Below are 19,516 nucleotides of genomic sequence, written 5' to 3'. Positions count from 1 at the left end.
GCCCGACTGCAGTCCCGGCGGGAGCGGAGCGAGCCGGGGCCGGGCCCGAGCCGGCGCCATGGGGCGGCGCCGCCTGTGAGCCGCGGCGAGCGGAGCCGCGGGCGCCAAGCGGGGCCAGGCGGGCGGCGGCGCCCGAGGCCGACGGAGCGGCCGGGCCGGGGCCGAGCGCGCCGAGCGGAGCGGAGCCGAGCCGAGCGGCGGGAGAGGCCGCCGCCGCCGCCAAGATGGCGGACCTGGAGGCGGTGCTGGCCGATGTGAGCTACCTGATGGCCATGGAGAAGAGCAAGGCCACGCCGGCCGCGCGCGCCAGCAAGAAGATCCTGCTGCCCGAACCCAGGTGAGGCGGCCGCCGGCCGGGCCCGCTCCCCGAACCCGGAGCCCGCGGCCCCAGACCACCCCGCCGCTGGCCCCTGACCTCCCCCCCCCCCCCCCCAGTGCCCCGTGCCCCGGCCACCGCTCGGGGCTCGGCCACCCCGACCCGACCCCTCGGCCCCAGGCCCAGTGCACCTGAACCCGGGGCTTCCCGGCCCCGCCGGCTCCCCGGGCCGCGCAGTGCCCCCTGCCCCACTGCCTCCCTTCCCTTCTTACACGCCGCCTGCCCTCGCCCCCGGCGGCCCCGCGCTCCTGCCTTCTCCCACAGGGGCCCCGTGCTGCCCTTCGTGCCCCTCCCGGCAGCCCCTGGTCCCCGTGGGGTCCCCTCCTCTACCTGCCACCGGCCACCTGGCCTGACTGCATCCCCCATCCCTGAGCTTTCCCGACTCCCGGCACCCCGCCTTGGGGTTGCAGCACCCCACTCCTAGCCCCCTCTCTCTGGTCGACACTTGCGTGAGGTTTTGCGGGAGGCAGCAAGTCTTCCTGGTCTTCCCCCACCCATCTGGAGGGTCACTGGCTTGGGGTAGGGTTTAAGAGTGCTTTGGGGGCCGGGGTGGTGGTGGGGGGGAGCAGGGTGTGGCGCGCGTGCCCCAGCCCAGCGGGGGAGACACCCACTGCCCCTCTCCCCTGCGATGCCTCCTCTGGCGGCCCTGCGCGTGGTGTCCCGTGGCTGCTATTTGCCAGAGGATATCCCGGCACCTCTGCAGCAGCTGGACCACGGCTGCCACCTCTCCGTGAGACTATTGATGTCACTGCACCCGGTATCAAAGTTGAAACTGTTCAGGATGTAGGCACGTTCTCTTCAGGATATGGACCGTTGCTGAGGTTTGGCCAGCATTTTATGGCTTCTAGAGTATTTTCCCATTGTGTGAGCCGCACTGCAACCTGTCAGCAGGTGGGACAGGTGCAGTTTTGTCTCCACCGAACGGGTGGGGAAGCAGAAGCCCCGGAGGTGAGCGGCTCGCCCTGTGTCACAGGTAGTCCAGGCTGGCGCCTCGCCACCAGATCAGGGCTTCTGGCTTCCACGTCCACGTCATGTCTACTACTCAGGCCTGAGCCGGGGCCTGGCTGTTCTGCATCTGCGACAGCTGTGTGCCCACCATGATTGCTCATGCCTGAGAGCTGGCATGCTGGAAGCCTGGCTGGCCTGGGAACCTGGGCCGGTCCTAGCTGTCATGTGACTTTGGGCAAGTCCCTTCCCCTCCGCTTCTGGGCCTCGGTTTTCTCATCTGTGAAATGTGGGTAGCGTGAAATAAGGGTCGTGACCCCATGGCGTCCTAAGCCTTTGAAGCAGAGCGCAAAGCTGTGGGGAGTGCCTTGGCTACATCTCCAGCACCCTTCTCTGTGCCCTGTTCACTGGGTTTCGGATTGACTGAACACCAGGCCTGGGAGAGGAAAATTGGTCTGCATTTTGAAAAGGCCGTTAGGGCCCGTTTTTTTCTAAGACATTTGCAATCAGATTTCTCAAAACAGGAACCAGGCTGACTGTCAGCTGGGGGCTGTCCAGGGAGCAGCGACAGTTAGAACAAAAATGAGTTCAGAAATGACAAAGCCATGAGGGAGGAAACGGGGGGGAGTCCGCCTCTGGGGCTCACAACGGCTCTCCTTGGTGGCTGCGGCCTCGAGACCCTCCTGCAGGTTGGGGCTCTGCAAAGTGTCAGGCAGAACCTTTTCTGGAACTCTCTGTGTTTGGGTAATCTCTCCCCAGAATGCATTGCTCCCGATGGGGCCCCGCCTTGGGTTGGCCCTGCAGGTGTTAGAACCCTGAGAAACGAGATGTTCCTCTTTTCCTGTCCCCTTTACCATCTGTGGTAGTGACGATGCTGATAGGAACGATGGTGGAAATTATAACAATTTATTATTTATTATGACATCTGTCATCTCAGTTGATCCGAAAACCAACCTGTGAAGTTGGCACGGCCATGCCTCACGTGTAGCAGTTGCTCAAGAAATATCAGGACCGGGTGCTGTCTGGAACCAGGCTGTGAGTTTTAGGGGAACAGCAGGAGACCAAGACCCAGGTGTCATGGCTTCTCATAGGGGGTCGCCATCCAGCAGCACAGCTGTGAGATGGATAGAGGCTCCCGCAGCGCCCATCGGTGACCTGAGGCCAGGCCTCTCCTAACGGAGGACACGCCAGCCTTTGCGTTTATGCTTCGCACACCTGGTGGGTAGGATGCCTCCTGCCCTGGAAGGTCACGATGACTGTGTCTTACATTTGCCTAGCGCTTCCCAGTTTGCAAGCTAGCTTTTACTCCAGCTGATTCTTTCCACAACTGTGGGAAAGCAGGGCCCCGAAGGTGGTATTCTCCCGTTTAATATTTGAAGCAACTGAGGCCCAGGAAGGGGAGGAGACTTAGTCCCAGAGGCGAGCTGGAATTTGAACTCAGGTCTCCGGACCCCCTGCTGTGCTTCATTTCCTCCACACAACGCCGTACCCCCGCTGCTCTCCCCTCTGGCACCCCTCGTCTGGGTCGCCGTGGTCTGGGGGTTGGCCTGGAAGCGGCAGGGCACAAGGCCCGGCCCCTGCCCCGTCATCTGGGACAGAATGGAGGGAGCCGTTCTGACAAAGCTAGTACGCGGAGGAGGCAGCTCCTGCCTGGGGTCACGTCTTCCCCTCACCCACAAGGTCAGGGTCAGGAAGAATGGCCGTGGTTCGTCCATGACGAGATGCCATTTGGAGACGTTCCCACCTTGGGGTGGTCCGTCTTGGCAGCCTGCCTGCAGCTGGTGCCCAGGTTGTGGCTTGGCCGGGAGCTGGGGCTGGCATCAGCTCTGACTTGTCAGGGCTAGGAACAGGAGCTGTCGGGCAGGCACAGTGCCACTTTGAGTTGGCACAGGGTCCTCCCCTTCTGTCACCCTATAGAATCTGAGGGAACAGACCCATTTCTCGACCTCCTCGTGGAAGGAGGCAGTGTTGTGTAGCTGGGAGACAGGAGACCCGGCTTGTGATCCTGCTGCCATCCCAGCATGTCCCTTTTCCTGACTGCACCTGTCTCCGTTTCCCCTTCAGTAAAGCCAGGGCCCGCCCCCCAGGGATGATCTCGCGGCGCTCCTTCAGCCCTCGGGCCTGTGGTCTGTGCTTCTCCCCGATGGAGCTGCCCTCCCTCCACCAGCAGCGGTCCTGTAATTACTGTCATTTGCTTAATATGACCACGGAGGCCGGGTGTAATTAATCTCTGGGCTCCTGTCTCAGGAGCCTCGCTCAGGCGGTCCCAGGAGATGCCCCTGCCCTCCCTGGTGACAGTGGCAGCCCCAGCAGCAGATTGTCGGAGCCGGGTGCCTCTTGCAGCCTCCCATTTTCTCAGCTCTTTCCTGGTCCCTCCCCCACCATGGATTTCCTCCTTCCTGCCCTTTTCTGGCTTCCCTGTCTCCCAGACCGGGCCACTCTTCCTCTGCTTCTTCGTTCCTGTTAACTCTTTGCTTCCAGGACTTCCTGCCCACGATTTGTATGGGGGGGGGGGGGGGCGGGGAAGGGGTGCAGGGGAAGGTTTCCTCCCTTCCTCCTCCACTTCTCCATCACCAGCAAAACGCTGTTTATTTCCAGCCTTTGTCCCTCACCCAGAACTTTCTACCCCAGCGGTAGCTCTCCTCCTCACTCCCACACCCCGCCAAACAAGGTGATCTTTTCAGCAGTCATTCCCTCTGGGCCTTTGAAGCCCCTCCTTTGCTCAGGAGTGGGTCTCTGGGACGTCTGTTCCCATCTGCGCTCCTCTCCAGGCCATGGGGTTTCACATTTTGGCCATTAAGTTGCTTGCCCGCCCTCCCGCTGTTCCCTCAGTAAGTGGATTTGAAGGGAGCATGAGCATTATGGGTTGGAATCTGTGCAGGGGAATCTGGGCTCTGTCAAACCAGGAATAACGTGTCCTATTAATGCACGATCAATCCCTAGTAGTAAATTCCCGGTGACGTCAGGTGTAGGCACTCTGCAGCGGCGCTTCCTCCCCGCCCCGGGCACCCAGGGGCTGCGCGCGCACGGCTAGTGCTTCCAGGATATTCTGCTCCTGCCTCGGAGCAAACGGCCAACGCCAGGAGCACGTGGAGAGTCTTGAGGATCGCACAGCCTCCCTCACACCTGCCCCTTCCTCCTGTGGCCCCAAGGGGCCACTGTGCTCTGTTGGTCACATAAGACAGAGGGTTGTGCTCAAGTTATCACTGATCTGTTTCAAGTAAGAGATACTGAAAATGACGTGTTTGGCTGCAGCTTTTTTCTAAATAACATTCCTTCTCTGCATCTCTGCTGCCTCGAAGGGTAGCATCTGTGTTGGCAGAGGAGCAGGGTTTCAGAAGCGAGTTTTCTGGTGTAAAAGTGTTAGCAGCTCTGTCTCTGAGCGGGGCATTCTCTGACTCTGGAGGCCACCCAGGTCGGGGTGGACAGCCCCTTCCTGGGAACCACGGGCCACGGGGCCCCGGAACTTTGTTCTTGGTGCGTTTTAACATAATGGCAGTAAATTGCAGGGTGTGGTACTCAGGTCATGTTAGCATAGAAGCCGTGACATGTGACAAGGCTGCCAGAGAGCACCCTCCCCCACCCTCCCTCCCCCCTCCCCCCCCCCCCGCACATCCCGCAAGGAGCCACGTCGTGGCCACCGCACTGACTGTTGGGAGCCTGGGTGGCTTGGGCGTTTGCGTGGAGGGGGGGGGGGGTGCTCGTGTGCGTGCCACCTAGTGCGTGTCTCTTTCTCTTCCCTGGGCTTGGCCTTTCTGGGTGGCCTTCAGGGTTGGTCTTTCCCACTTGGTATGCGGCCCTGTTCTCGAGCTGAGGACACTGAGCCCCAGGGCAAGTCATTGAGAAATATTAATAAGAAGCCCCAGGGGACTTCCTCCTCCTGCTGCCACCTCAGTGCCAGGTTTCCTGGAAATGCCACAGAGGAGCCGCTGCCACAGCCACAGCCTCTGCTCCGCTGGCTCGTTCACTGTCCTCTCCCAGAGCGTGGCTATTCAAGGCGTGGCCGCGCCAGACCCACCAGGCCCTGCCGCCCCCGTGCCATCCTGCACCGTCCTGGGCTTTCGCAACTCTGGCATCCCGGTGACACCCCGGCCTGCCAGGTGCCAGCCGAAGCTGCCCGTAGCCCGCCGGGCTCCCAGGAGAGATGCTACCCGCTGCCCACAGCACTGGCAGTGGACGGAGGGGGAGGCAGCCGGGGTACAAGTCCGGGGTCCTCTGCAGAGGTTGCAGGGGAAGGCCCCTGCCTGGCGAGTCGCCTTTTCTCGGGGAGAGTTGGACATTTTCTGGCTGCTGTCTCCATGTGGGATGCTGGGCAGGCCACTCAGCTTCTAGCCTAGATTTCCTCACCATCAAAACAAAACAAGCGTGTTTGCCCCCAGCCCTTGCTAGTCCACACAAGCTGCCGTCTGTGACCCTGTGTGGGAGTCATCTGTGAGGGCCAGGATCAGCCTCTGTGCCACAGAGCAAGGGACCTTGCCTTTCTTCTGAACCATGTGGTTCCAGAAGGCACCGGAAGTTCTCCCCCACAGCCCTCACCCCCTTCCTGCCTGCCTGCCTGCCTGCCTGCCGTCCTGTCACCCCTACCCACACTCCGGGCTGCGGGGGAGGATGTGCTCTCCCCCTCAGTGTCAGGCTTGGCCTGCTCCTGGGAGCAGCTGGGGCCAAAGCGAACAGCCCTGGCCGTAGGCAGCAGGGTCCGGCAGCTCCCTGCCAGACAGGGCAGGCCCTCCTGCCACAGGGCCCTTGCTGCTTCTGTCAGGGGCTGGTATCAGGTTCTGTCCCCGCCCCCCACCCCCACCCCTGGGTCCTCAGGCTGATGAGCATGAGTGTGTGAGGCTGGTCTGTGAGCCACTCCCCTGGCCCCAGCCCTGGTCAGAGCTCGCCAGTCAGGAGGCCTGGCAGCAGGCGGCACCCTCTGAGGATGTGGGAGGGTGTGGGGCAAAGACCCAAACGAGACCAAATAGCTTATGATCATGTTCTAGAAGAGGTGCAGTCTGGGGGATCCCAGCGGGAGGGCTGCCTCCAGGAGGGGAGCTCTCCCAGCAAGGCTAGCATCTTAGGACAATTCTGCTGTGTCCTCTCAGGCTCTCTATTTTTTTATTTTATGTATTCATTTTTTTTTTTTTAGAAATTTTTTAAAGTTTATTTATTTTGAGAGAGAGAGAGAGCGTGTGCACACACACACACACACACACACACACACACACTCACACGCATGAGGTGGGGAGGGGCAGAGAGAGAGAGAAGAGAGAATCGCAAGCAGGCTCTGCACTGACAGTGCAGCGCTGGACTCGGGCCTCGATCTCACGAACCGTGAGATCATGACCTGAAACCAAACCAAGAGTCTGTTGCTTCACCGACTGAGCCACCCAGGCGCCCCCTCAGGCTTTTCCACCGGCCAGCGCGGTGGTGACGGTTCAGAAATTTGTTGACGTCCTCATTTCACAAGTGGGCCAACTGGACGGTTAAAGTCTGTGACTTGGCCTGGCCTCCTCCACGGAGGGGACTTGGGGAGAGCCGTTTGGAACTCAGGCGTGGGTGTCCCCCTGACCGCAAGAGCCAAGGCAGCCCTTCCCCAGAGAGACTGAGCGCCTGAGGGTCCTTCTGGCGGGGAGGATGCAGGCGTCTGGCTCTCCTGACAACCCAGAGTTGGTCGGGGAGCCACGTGCTCCTGTATGTCGGACTTGTTGGCCTGGGTGGGGGCAGAAATGCTGCTCTGGGCTCGTCGCCGCCCGAGACTCTGCCAGTATCAGGGAGTGGGTGTTGGAGATGAAGGTGACCCAGCCCAGGAGGCCACCACTGCTGCCCGTGCCAGCCTGTATTTGCCACCCGGCGGGAATGTGCCCCATAACACGTTTTTCTAAACTACCGGCTCCCTTGGCCACCAGCCCCATGAGAACAGACAGGAAACCCTAACGCTGTCGCTTTGGGGGCCTTCCATTCAAGGCTTTGCTCAGTCCAATCTTGTGTTTGGATGGGGGGGCGGTTGTTTATTTTATTTAGAAAACTTTTTTTTTCTTTTTAAGGAAGAAAGTGAAGTGCTGTGGGCTGGGAAGAGAGGCGTCCCATGCAGCTCCAGAGGGGAGGCGGGGTCTGGCCACCGGTGCCCCACTTTCTGCTCTCTCCTGGGCTGACCCCACAGCAGAGCCGCCGGGAAGGGAGAAGGCTGGGCTGCAGGCTGGCTCCCTCGTCCACGGGCCCTCGGGGAGAGGGCATTTCCCTGGAGGGTCCGGTTCCCAGCCGTTCTGGGGGTCACCGGGTCCTGTGATGGGAAGCGGGGGGTGTTCCCATCACGCTGCCTTCCCTAAGCTGGTGTCAGCCACGCTGATTCCCAGGAAGCCAGTTTGGGGCTCAGGGGGGCTTCCCATCTGGATCTGAAGCATCTGGACATCATCCCGCTTGACTGCACCTGACCTCCATCTGACCACTCACCTCCGTGGGGGATTGACATTTTGTGATTCCCCCGCCCCCCACTTTATTACCTTGTCCATCCCCTTCCATAGACCAAAATGTCCCCAAACACAGGATTTGGGTGCAGACATGGCGTGCCAAGAGCTGAGCCAAGGGGCGGTGAGGATCCAGCCTTGCTGTTCCACCTTACAGGTGAAATCCAGGCACTTGGCCCTTACGGAGCCCCAGGTTCCGAGCCCCTGACTCCTGGCTGCCTGGTCTCAAGACCCTGCCGGCCCTTCGCTGCCTTGCACTGGGCCCTGCCTGCTATGCTGCACCCCAGCACGCCCCTGGCCTGCCCTCCTGTCCTCCAAAAAGGAGGTCCTAAGCTCTCCCTCACAGGAAATGAGGGGCTCTGGTCTCTGGGCTGCAGGCCCCAGGGCAGGTGTCTCTAGTTTCTGCCGTGTGTGAGCACAGAGCAGGCCTTGGAATCAGGCCTCGCCTCCCGAGTGCCTGTGAGTCTCTGTGGGTCCCCTGGGGCTGGGGAGATGTGTTCTTGATGGTGGCTGGTGGAAGTGAGCTGGCATGTGACAGTCAGGAGGGGAGACGGTGCCGGCCTGGGTGAGGACCACATCCTGGCCTCAGCCCCTGTCCACTGCAGAGGGCATCCTTGCTTTCCTGAGGGAACCAGCTCTGAAGTGGCCACCACTTTGGCGTGGGGCCACCAAGCCACCGGCCCTCAGCTGGGAGCTCCGCTCTCGTTGGTTGGAGTCGCAGGACAGGGACACGGGAGGGCCGTCCTGGTCATCAGCACCCTTCTTGCTGTTGGAGGAGGTCACGGCATCTTCCAGCCTTCTAGGGTGGGGAAGCAGAGGAGGGAGTCATTTAGATAGCTCTAAATTCTCCTGTTATCTTGCGTGGCCTTTCCTTGTGTGGCTCAAACTCGAGCGGAAGCCTGGGGGGAGTGGAGCCTGGGCTTCCGCTCAGACCGTCTCGGAAGGAGAGTGCTGAGCAGAAAAGGGCAGGAGTCCCCCCGCCTCCGAGCATAGGCCCAGCGGCTGGGCAGCGTCCGTGGGCCACACTGGCCCTGCCTGGAACGTTCTCACCTCAGACACCTCTCTCGTGGGCCAGACCATCGCAGGCCTGGGCTGCCGTCCCGCTGCCCTGGTCAACTCCTCTGCCTGCCCGATGGCCCGAGCCTGCTCGCACCCAGCCCTGTTTCTTTCCCTTCTTTCTGGCCGTCCCTCCAGTGTCTCGCTACCCGGGCTTCCTCCTGTGGGGCCTCCAGCAGACTCTGCCTTCCCTGGACTGAGCTTCCCAAGCGTCCCTAGCCGAGCTCCCTCCTGCCTGGGATAGCCTCTTGCTGACGTTGGCCGGGTCTTCCCCTGCTTGTCCCCACATCCACCCACCTGCCCTGGGCTTTGCCACCTGTTGACATCCTGTTTGCACTGAGGAACCCAGTGAAGTTCCTCCTCCACACAGCCTCTCGTGATGGCCCAGAACACTCTTCCCTTCCTGAGCGGGTCCTGTCAGGCTTTGTCACACACTGTGTCATGTCTTAGAGCCACGCATGCAGAACTTGCGCCCTGGGAGGGCCTGCCTGGAGGTCAGGGGTACGTGGTACCTTCCAGTAGAAAACGTGCAGCAGGCCCTGGTGACCCGCGCTGGGCTCCAAGAGGGATGCAGGGCCACAGAGCCCAGACTTTCTGATTCTGGTCCTCACCAGCTGCGACGTCTTCTGTCGGTGGCCTGCCGGTGGCCCCACATATCCTAAGGGCCTTGTGAGCATTGCCTGGGCTCAGGTGTGACTGCGCAGCTTGGTCCCCGGTACAGGCAGCTAAGAGTGTTCCTCGGGAGCCTGAGCCAGTGGAGGCGTGACAGGCAGGCCGGCAGGGCTGGTGTACAGGTGACCCAGGAGCGGGGAGGAGGGGACGGCAAGGTCTGTCTCGGGCACAAAGGATAGCCCCGTGTTGCTTGCCCAGACAGCCCTTGGCGTTGAAGGTGAGCTTTCCGGGTGGGGACCGTTGGGTTGGGCTTTCCATGGTCACAACGGCCAGCCTTTCCCTTGCTGCCCTCCCGAGCAACCCAGGGACAGAGGGGCATGTTTTTAATTCAGATGTTAGGAACACAGGAGCCGGGGCTTGGTTTTTGTTTCGTCTTGTTATTACTGTGTAAAAAAACCTGAGATATAATTCACATAACATAAAATTCATCATTTTAAAGAGTGCGGCCCAGTGGGTTTTAGTACAACTCTCACCCTACCTAATTGGGCAGCTCTCACCCTAATTCCAGAACATTTCCATCACCCCCAAGAAGAAACCCCCTACCTGTTGGCAGTCACTCCTCTTCTGTGCCCCAGCCCCTGGCACCCACTAATCTGCTCTCTGTAGATTTGCCTGTTCTGGACATGCGACGTAAGTGGCATCATAGAACTGGGGGCCTTTTGTGACTCTCTTTTTTCGTTTCGCTGCGCGCTAGGGTTCATCCATGCCGTAGCATTTCTGTATATCAGTGCTTTGTCCCACCTTACGGCCGAGCAGTATTCCGTGGTAAGGATAGGCCCCATTTTGGTTACCCATCATCTGCTGATGGTGAGGCCCGGCTTTTGAGGTTTGGCCAGGTTCCCGAAGCCAGCATGAGGCAGTACTGGGACCGGACTTCTGAGCAGCCACCTGCTGGCCACCCTAGCTTTTGGGGACAGAGCCCAGGTGGGCAGCCCCGGGCTGGTAGTTTGCCTTCTTGGAGGGAACAGTGACCTTCTGGATCCCGGGGGGAAGAGGCAGGGCCAGCAGGCCTGGCAGGAGCCCCGGGGGCTCCGGCTCACTGAGGGCACCCCCCCACCCCCGCTGTCTTTCAGCATCCGAAGCGTCATGCAGAAGTACCTGGAAGACCGGGGCGAGGTGACCTTTGAGAAGATCTTCTCCCAGAAGCTGGGTGAGTACGAGGTCTGCCAGCCCCAAGGACTTCCCGCCACCGTCCAGCTGCCCCGGGCCTGGGGCGAGGGGGCAGGAGGACCCTGAGGCCGCTCTCCTGCCCCCACCCCAGCCGGCTGGCCTCTGTTCCCTCCCTGGAGGTCTGACCTCCCATCTGATGGGGCAGGGTTGTGACGAGCACCCCGCGTCCCCCGGGATGGTGACCCACTGTGCCTCCCAGCCCCTGGCGGTCAGCCCCGGGAGCCCCGTGAAGGGGGTGGGGGCCCAGCAGTCTTCCAGGGCGGCCGGGGAAGTTCCTCCTTTGGGTTTTTGTTTTTGAGAGTTGCAGCTTCCCCTTGGCGCAGGCACAGCTGCTGCGGGGCCGTTGGTAGAGCTGACAGGAAGGGGCGGGGCCCTTCCTGTGGCGCCTGCCGAGCTGTGGTCTCCCGCCCCCGCCCCCATGGGCCCTCTTTGAGAGCAACCTGCTTCAGTGGCCCCTCGAGCCTCCTCCTCCAGTGCCCTTGCTTTGCAGTGCCGCGGCTGCAGCACTGGCCCACGGGGCAAGATTGGGTTGGGGTGGTTCCCGGGAAGCAGGCTTCAGGCACACACAGCTCTGGTTCGGCCTTCCCGAGAGGAGAGCAGGATCTCAGCTCTGAAGTGGGAGTGGCCTGGCCTGGCCTGGCAAGACCAGGCATTGGAAGTCAGTGTTGGGGAGCCAGTGCGTCAAAAAGCACACTTTGGGTCGGCCCCCTGCCTCTGCCGTGTGACCTTGGGCACGTGGCTTTACCTCTCTGAGCCTGTTGGTGTCCTCACCTAGGAATTAGGACTCAGAAGCCTTGCTGCCCAGGACTGTTGGAGGGCCAGATGAGTTGGCCTCAGTGAAAGCCCCTTGCCCACTGGGAAACCCAGGTCACGAGTGACTCAAAGGCCAGGCCGCCTTGACCAGAAGTGACGGCTGTGTGCTCTGCCGGAGGTGTCCAGGCAGTGCCCCCAAAGAGGCATGGAAGCCATCTAGTGCGAGGCTGGTCACCCATGTCAGGCTGGAGGGAATGGGGACTGCCCTTACTTCCTCCTTGCTCTCCAGGGCTGGCCCCCATTCCCTGGGAGGGGTGAGGCCTGGGAGCCCTTCCCATAGCTTGTCCCGCCTCTTACTTTCCCCAGTGGCCTCGTGCCCTTCGAGGCCCCACCCCCTGGCCTGTCTTTCCCAGCGCCTCCCAGCGGGTAGTAGAGCCGAACCTTCTGCTCGGCCCACCTGACAGGCCTCCGCCGGTGTGTTTCTGCAGCTGTTCCTCAGGGCTGCTGTGAGAATCGGCCAGATACGGTGGGGGCACGATATGGGGCGTCCAGGGAGAGGGACGTGGGCCCCTTGGGAGGCTGCCCTCCTCCTGCCCGCCATGCTCTGGCCTGACCCAGGTGGATCTGCACCCACACTGCCCGCCCAGTGGGGTGCGGTGCAGGCCCTAGACGGCAGGGAGAGGGCGGGGAGCCGGAGTCAGCCTCTGCTTCGCCAGAGCGCCCGGAGCACCCATCACATTCCAGCTGACATCTGGGGTTCTGGGAGACGGGCACCCCTCAACCTGAAACTGAGAATCTTCAGCTGGTGACAGCTTTTGGGGCCGCCTCGTCCTGTCCCTGCCTGGGGCAGAGACCACCTCTGCTGCCTCCTTGGCCAGTTCTGCCCGGGGAGCCCCAAGCCCACGCCGCCTGCCCTGATGGGAAGGCCAGAGAGGGGCGTGGCCCCGTGTGACCCAACACACTTGCTTTCAGGGTACCTGCTCTTCCGAGACTTCTGCCTGAAACACCTAGAGGAGGCCAAGCCGTTGGTGGAGTTCTATGAGGAGGTGAGGCCCCCGCTGCCTGCAGAGAGAGGAGGTTGGGCTGCTTTCATTCAGTCTCTAAGATGCCTGCTGTTGGTGCCTCTGTGTCACCTGTGGGGATCTTGTCCTCTAGATCAAGAAATACGAGAAGCTGGAGACAGAGGAGGAGCGCTTGGCTCGCAGCCGGGAGGTCTTCGACACCTACATCATGAAGGAGCTGCTGGCCTGCTCACACGTGAGTGCCGCGGCCAGCCCGTCCCTAGGTCTAGACCCCAGCGCCGGCCCAGAGCGGCCCGGGGTGTGGGCAGGGACGCAGGGGCCCTGCAGAGGATTCACAGCCACCTCTGTCTTCTGCAGCCCTTCTCGAAAAGTGCCACTGAGCACGTCCAGGGCCACCTGGTGAAGAAGCAGGTTCCTCCGGATCTCTTCCAGGTGCGTGCTGGGCTTATCCCCCGCTGCCTCCCTGCCCAGCCAGGGGCACCCTGGGACCGTTGAGGTCACGGAGCCTGGCCGGCTCCCAGTCTGGCTCAGTCACCAACCTCCAGCTTCTCCCCTTAGCCGTACATTGAAGAGATTTGTCAGAACCTCCGAGGGGATGTGTTCCAGAAATTCATCGAGAGGTGAGAGCAGAGCATATGCGGGAGGGGCAGGGGAGGAAGAGGCAGCTCTGAGAAGGGGTGTGGATGGTGTGGAGGAGAGAATCCGGGCAGGCGGGTGCCTGGGCCCCGCCAACGGCCCCATGCAGGGACTCCTGAGAAGTGGGACAGGCTCCTAGCTGCCACCTCCTCCACAGTCCCTCCCTGTCCTTCTTAGTGCCAGGCATCTCCGAGCCCCAGGGGATTCTCCGGGGTGTGAAGGACCACCTAAGTGTCATTCCTTCTCATGGACTGTTGAGCACCTTGCTGGGCCCATCTATGCTGAGAAGCATCAGGGTGGCACAAAAGGACACACCGTCTTCTTCTGTGGCCCCCGTGGCCAGAGCTGGCCTGGTGGGTGGGAGTTGCAGGCAGATTTCAGCTTAATGTGAGCAACAGCTTTCTCAGGGTCCCAGCTGCCAGGCAACGGAGGGGGAGTTTCACAGGGGTGAGTGCTGCGTCACTAGAGGTGTACAAGCAGGGATGAGATGAGCATTGTCAGGGATACAGTGGGAGGAAGTCCAGGTCAGACCGGAGGTCCTCTTTTCTAAGCTTATCTGAAACCCACTTGGGCCAGCGCTACTCCTGGGAGTCCAGGAGAGGACATCTGAGGTTCGGGACGCCAGACAATGGCAGTGGTGTGGGGATGGCTCGTACCCAGCATCATTTTGCCCACTTTCTGAAGTTCATCTGAGCCCTGGTTCTTCTCTCACAGCGATAAATTCACACGATTTTGCCAGTGGAAGAATGTGGAGCTCAACATCCATGTGAGTGGGCCGGGTGGGCATGGAAGACTACTCCCTCCCTTCCACCCTTCCCAGGGAGCTGGGCACCGAAGCTCGGCCAGGGCTGGGCGGGTCAGGGGAGCCTGCCCTTCAGCCCCCAGGGCGGTGGCTGTGGGCTCGGTGCCAGGGTCCCAGTGAGGGTGGCTCAGGGCAGGTAAGTGCGTGGCGAGGGTGGTCCCGGGCCTGGGACTGGCCCCCCCCGCTGCCTGGGTGTCTCTGCCCTGGGTGCTCTGACCCTGCTTGTTGCCGCCCCACAGCTGACCATGAACGACTTCAGCGTGCACCGCATCATCGGACGAGGGGGCTTCGGCGAGGTCTATGGGTGCCGGAAGGCCGACACGGGCAAGATGTGAGCGCCAGCTCAGCCAGTGTCGAGTGGGATGCCTGAGGGAGGGGAGGGCCCCCTGGGGGTGTGCATGGAAGAGCCGAGAGGGGATCGGGGCCCCCAGGTCCTACGTGGGCAGGTCTCTGCAGAGGCTACTGTCTCCCCCCTTTCCGTGTTGGTGCTGCCGCCCCCCACAGGCCCCCAGAGGCCCCGCCTCACCAGTACTCTCTCCTGCCTTCCGTCTTGCCTCGTCTCAGTGTCCAGTTCTCACCGCAAGAGCCCTGAGGACTTGCCCCCCCCTCCCCCCATGGACCACCCCCCCAGACACAGCCCTGGGCTCTGCGCTGAAGGTGCGTGTGGACTGACTGACCAGCCAGCGCCCCCCCCCCCCCCCCCCCCCCCAGGTACGCCATGAAGTGTCTGGATAAGAAGCGCATCAAGATGAAGCAGGGGGAGACCCTGGCCCTGAATGAGCGCATCATGCTGTCCCTCGTCAGCACTGGGGTGAGCCAGGAGGGCCCGGGCAGGTCACTGCAGCAGCCTCGGGTCCCGGAACCGTGCGCGGCCTCTGCTGACCTGGCCTCCCGTGCCCTCCCAGGACTGCCCGTTCATCGTGTGCATGTCATACGCGTTCCACACGCCGGACAAGCTCAGCTTCATCCTTGATCTCATGAACGGTGAGTGCGCGGCCTGGCCCCAGGCGGGCCGCGGGGCTGGGGGCTGGGACAGGCAGCTGAGCGCCACCCTGCGGGGCTGCCTCCCTCAGGCGGGGACCTGCACTACCACCTGTCCCAGCACGGGGTTTTCTCCGAGGCCGACATGCGCTTCTACGCGGCCGAGATCATCCTGGGCCTGGAGCACATGCACAACCGCTTCGTTGTCTATCGGGACCTGAAGGTGAGGCTCTGCCCCCCCCCCTCCCCTCCACGCCACTGGCCCGCCTGGCCCACAGCAGTGGCGTCTGGGACAGAGTCGGCCGGCTGCTCCCTTCTTCACCGGCCCCCCTACCCAGCCATTTTCTGGACTCCGGTTGTAACCGGGGAAAGGAGGGGAAGACCCCACCCGGGGCCTTGTCCCTGGACACCCACAACACTCCAGGGTGAGGACAGTGACCTAGCTGGCATCTTGCCTGGCCAGGCCCTGTCCTGAGTCACCCTTGAGGCTGCTCACTGGGCTTCCCCCACAGCCAGCCAACATCCTTCTGGACGAGCACGGTCACGTGCGCATCTCAGACCTCGGCCTGGCCTGCGACTTCTCCAAGAAGAAGCCCCACGCCAGCGTGTGAGTGCCCGGCCCCCCACTCTCCCTTCCCGCACCCTCCGCCAGACCCTCTCATGGCCTCCTTGCTCCCACAGGGGCACCCACGGGTACATGGCCCCTGAGGTCCTGCAGAAGGGCGTGGCCTACGATAGCAGCGCTGACTGGTTCTCCCTGGGCTGCATGCTTTTCAAGTTGCTGCGGGGGTGAGTGGGCCCTCCCCGGCCGGCGGGCGGGACGGGACAGGGAAGAGCTCATCCCTAGTCCAGGTAGGTGTCTAGGGGAGGGGGGCTACAGCTGCCTGGGTGTTAGGGCGGCACCATCCCTGGCTTTGGATGAGGATCGTTGTCGCTCCCTGCCTCGGTTTCCCCATTCCTATCCTCTGACCTTGTGCTTCTTGCCCAGGCACAGCCCCTTTCGGCAGCACAAGACCAAAGATAAGCACGAGATTGACCGCATGACATTGACAATGGTGAGTGTAGGGAGGCTGGGTGGAGTCCATGGGGGGCGGTCACCGTGGGGATGGGGTCTCCTGTGCGTGTCAGGGTCATGGATTCTTGGGTCTCACCAAATAACAGCAAACTTGGGCCACTCATCCTTACTCTGGCCTCCTGCCCCAGAGGCTTCCCATCCCTGTGTTGTCAGAACAGATGTGCCCGCTGGGGGCAAATGAGGAAGCTGGGCCCTGTCTTTCCCTGTGCCGGGGGCCAGGTCCCATCCTCGGACCCTGCCAGTGTCCACTCCTCCCCGCAGGCTGTGGAGCTGCCCGACTCCTTCTCCCCCGAGCTCCGTTCCTTGCTGGAGGGGCTGCTGCAGAGGGATGTCAACCGGAGACTGGGCTGCCTGGGTCGAGGGTGAGTGCCCGGGACCGGGGCCAACTGTCCCAGGCCCTCCGTCCCTGCCAGGCCCTGGGTATTTGGGCATGCTGCTAGGCTAGCCTGAGGATGAGGGCTGTGTCCCGTCACTGGAGCCCCCTCCTGGTCCCAGCCTCTTTTGAGGGGTTCACGGGTTGGGAGATGGCCAGCCCCATCCAGTGTTCTCAGGGGACGGGGCAGCCTGGCGCACAGCTGCCGGAGCTGCTGGGGGACCGGCTTCCAGAAGGGCCCCTGTAACAAACGTGGCGATGATAATGATGATGGCAACAGCTTTTTGTGTTTATTAAGCATTTACTAAGTTGTTGGGCACGATGTCGCAAGACTTACAAATGTGAAAACTCCCAACGGCCCTATGATGTGGGAACCGTTCTCCCCATTTTAGAGATGAGGAAACAGGCTGAGGTTTAAGGAACCTTCCCGGGGTGGCAGAGCCAGAGAACGGCGGCAGCAGGAGTTAGCCTGGGCCACCTGCTCTGGCGCCCAGGCTTTGCCCCCGCCTGATGACCCACATCTCCCCACAGGGCCCAGGAGGTAAAGGAGAGCCCCTTCTTCCGCTCCTTGGACTGGCAGATGGTCTTCTTGCAGAAGGTACCAGCCTGGGGCAGGGCCAGGCGGGCGCCCTGTAGCCCCTGCCTGGTGCTGATGCCCGGCCTGTGCTCTGCTGCAGTACCCTCCCCCGCTGATCCCCCCTCGAGGGGAGGTGAACGCTGCTGACGCCTTCGACATTGGCTCCTTTGACGAGGAGGACACAAAAGGAATCAAGGTACCGGGCCTGCCCTGGCCTCTCACATGAGCCCTGATCCTGGCCTGCAGGGCTCTGTCAGCCGCTGGGCCTCAGGCTCCTCCTCCCCAAACGTGCCTGGGAGGGTGGGGGGCCGTGTGAGACCAGACCCCCCCCCCCCCCGCCCCCGCCTGGGAGCCCTGGGGCTGGGCAGGCCTGTGGCTGATGGATGGATGTCCCTGCCCTGTCTACTCGCTGAAGTTGCTGGACAGTGACCAGGAACTCTACCGCAACTTCCCCCTCACCATCTCGGAGCGGTGGCAGCAGGAGGTGGCCGAGACGGTCTTCGACACCATCAATGCCGAGACTGACCGGCTGGAGGCCCGCAAGAAAACCAAAAACAAGCAGTTGGGCCACGAGGAAGGTGAGGGTTCGTAGCTGCCGTGGGCACCCACCGGGCAGTTTGGAGATGAGAAATCGGCTCAGGTCTCGGAAAGCCACCGAGGTCGCTGGGAGGCCGAAGCAAGGATCCGGCCCCGGGCGGGCCTGGCTGAGCGCGCCTCTCACTCTCTCGCGGCAGACTATGCCCTGGGCAAGGACTGCATCATGCATGGCTACATGTCCAAGATGGGCAACCCCTTCCTGACGCAGTGGCAGAGGCGGTACTTCTACTTGTTTCCCAACCGGCTGGAGTGGCGGGGCGAGGGCGAGGCCCCGGTAAGGAGCGGGCTGGTGCCCGCGGGTGCCGGAGGCGGGGTGAGTGCCCGGGGCCGCCAGCCCGCGCCGCGGCCTCACCGCCCCTTCCCGCCCCTCCCGCCCGCCCTGCAGCAGAGCCTGCTGACCATGGAGGAGATCCAGTCTGTGGAGGAGACGCAGATCAAGGAGCGGAAGTGCCTCCTCCTCAAGATCCGCGGCGGCAAACAGTTTGTGCTGCAGTGCGACGTGAGTGGGGCCGGGGGCCGGCGGCGGGTGGGCGGGCTGGGAAGGGAGCCTCGGGCACCCAGGCGCCCCCCCCCCCCCCCCCCCCCGCTCCCCGTCTGACGGCCCTGGGTGCCCGCAGAGTGACCCTGAGCTGGTGCAGTGGAAGAAGGAGCTTCGTGACGCGTACCGCGAGGCCCAGCAGCTGGTGCAGCGCGTGCCCAAGATGAAGAACAAGCCGCGCTCGCCCGTGGTGGAGCTGAGCAAGGTGCCGCTGGTCCAGCGCGGCAGTGCCAACGGCCTCTGACCCGCCCGCCTTTTATAAACCTCTAATTTATTTTGTCGAATTTTTATTATTTGTTTTCCCGCAAAGCGGAAAAGGTTTTATTTTGTAATTATTGTGATTTCCTGTGGCCCCAGCCTGGCCCAGCCCCCAGGGGGGGCCCGCTTGCCTTGGCTCCTGCTGCCACCGACCCAGCCACTGTCCGGCCGCCCTCAGCCCCGACCCTCCAGGGGCCTCCCCTCCCAGTGTCTTCCTGTGGGTGGGAGCAGGGGGCGGGGGGGGGGGGGGGGGGGAAGCAGCAGCCCCTGCAGCCCTCCTGGCCCTTCTCCAGGGACGATGCCGCACCGCGTTGTGTCCCCTCAGGCTCTGTGCCCACAGCACAGCGGGGTGGCCCAGCGTCCCCCACCCCAGGGGAGGCCGCAGCACAGGGATACTACTTGAATTTTCCCACCGAAGCCCCTCCTGTGACAGGGGCACAGTCCTGCACTGTCCTGTCCTCCAGCCAGTCGGTGGAGGAGGGGCCCATTATCTCCCTGACCCCAGGGCCCGGCCACAGTGACTCGAGCTCTTGTGCCCCTGCCCAGGAAGAGCCCCTGTATCACTGGCCGCCTCCATTCCCACATTCCCTGGACACTGAGGGACTCTGGCATTGGCAGCAGGTGCAGCTGCCCTCCCTGCGGTCCCCCCTCCCTCCCCCGCCGAGCATCCGGGCTCAGGGACCACAGAAAGGCAGCTGTGGGTTGTGTCACACTGGCCTAGCCTGGCCCTGAGGTCCCCCGCCCCCCCTGGGCTGGGCGAGGCCTCATCTGCCTGGGACCATAGGTGACCAGCCTTGACGGGCCGGGCAGCACAGTGAGAGGGGCCAGGCGGGGCCAGCCCTCGCCACCCTGGGCTGGTCAGTGTGCCCCCCCCCCCCGCCGGGCTGTCCGGCCCCATAGCCCCACGTCCCGTCAGTGCCACTGCCCACAGGGCGCCACCCCGCCCGCCGCATGCCCCCTTGTGCCAGTCGCGCTGCCGTGTGTGGTGTCGCGCCCCCTCCCCCTGGGGCTGGGTTGGCGCACCCTCCCTTCCCATCTACTCCCGGGGGCGCTCCTTTGCCGAGTTTTGAATGTGATTTTAAAGAGTGGAAAATGAGACTATGCGTTTTTATAAAAAATGGTGCCTGACTTGACCGTGTCCGATTCTTTTGTGCCCAGTGACCATTTTCAGCCACCGCTGGGCTAGGGCCTGAGGAGAGAGGGTATTGGTGGTGCCAGGTCCCCTCTGCTGCCACAGCG

At 62.5% G+C, this 19,516-nt stretch overlaps 1 protein-coding gene across 3 annotated transcripts; it reads left to right on the top strand.

The window, feature by feature from the left end:
• The first annotated feature begins 2 nt into the window (after positions 1-2).
• Positions 3-19,405, top strand: GRK2 (G protein-coupled receptor kinase 2). 3 transcript variants are annotated; one of them, XM_047823478.1, is made up of 21 exons: positions 3-337; positions 10,569-10,645; positions 12,391-12,464; positions 12,574-12,675; positions 12,798-12,872; positions 12,999-13,060; positions 13,791-13,842; positions 14,118-14,209; positions 14,590-14,689; positions 14,784-14,862; positions 14,952-15,082; positions 15,372-15,466; positions 15,541-15,648; positions 15,848-15,914; positions 16,196-16,296; positions 16,839-16,905; positions 16,985-17,080; positions 17,300-17,462; positions 17,619-17,755; positions 17,870-17,980; positions 18,099-19,405. In XM_047823478.1, the coding sequence occupies exons 1-21, from the start codon at positions 225-227 to the stop codon at positions 18,261-18,263; spliced, it is 2,067 nt and encodes a 688-aa protein (XP_047679434.1). In that variant the 5' UTR covers positions 3-224; the 3' UTR covers positions 18,264-19,405. The 3 variants fall into 3 exon arrangements, with proteins under 3 accessions (XP_047679434.1, XP_047679433.1, XP_047679435.1); XM_047823477.1 differs by having other exon boundaries at positions 8-337; positions 17,867-17,980; XM_047823479.1 differs by lacking the exon at positions 3-337 and adding an exon at positions 1,009-2,356 and having other exon boundaries at positions 17,867-17,980.
• Positions 19,406-19,516: the final 111 nt, after the last annotated feature.

Source organism: Prionailurus viverrinus, chromosome D1 (assembly GCF_022837055.1).
Source record: "Prionailurus viverrinus isolate Anna chromosome D1, UM_Priviv_1.0, whole genome shotgun sequence".
Classification (NCBI taxonomy): domain Eukaryota; kingdom Metazoa; phylum Chordata; class Mammalia; order Carnivora; family Felidae; genus Prionailurus; species Prionailurus viverrinus.
The sequence above is the reverse complement of the archived record's forward strand: the minus strand, read 5'-3'. Positions and strand labels throughout refer to the sequence as shown.

What these genes read in the sequence shown, in the direction of transcription:
- GRK2 (XM_047823477.1), top strand. Translation starts at nt 225, where the DNA reads ATGGCGGACCTGGAGGCGGTGCTGGCCGATGTGAGCTACCTGATGGCC. An exon ending in AAGGCCGACACGGGCAAGAT is followed by an intron (nt 14,210 to 14,589) that starts GTGAGCGCCAGC and finishes CCCCCCCCCCAG; the next exon opens with GTACGCCATGAAGTGTCTGG. An exon ending in CTGGGCTGCCTGGGTCGAGG is followed by an intron (nt 16,297 to 16,838) that starts GTGAGTGCCCGG and finishes ATCTCCCCACAG; the next exon opens with GGCCCAGGAGGTAAAGGAGA.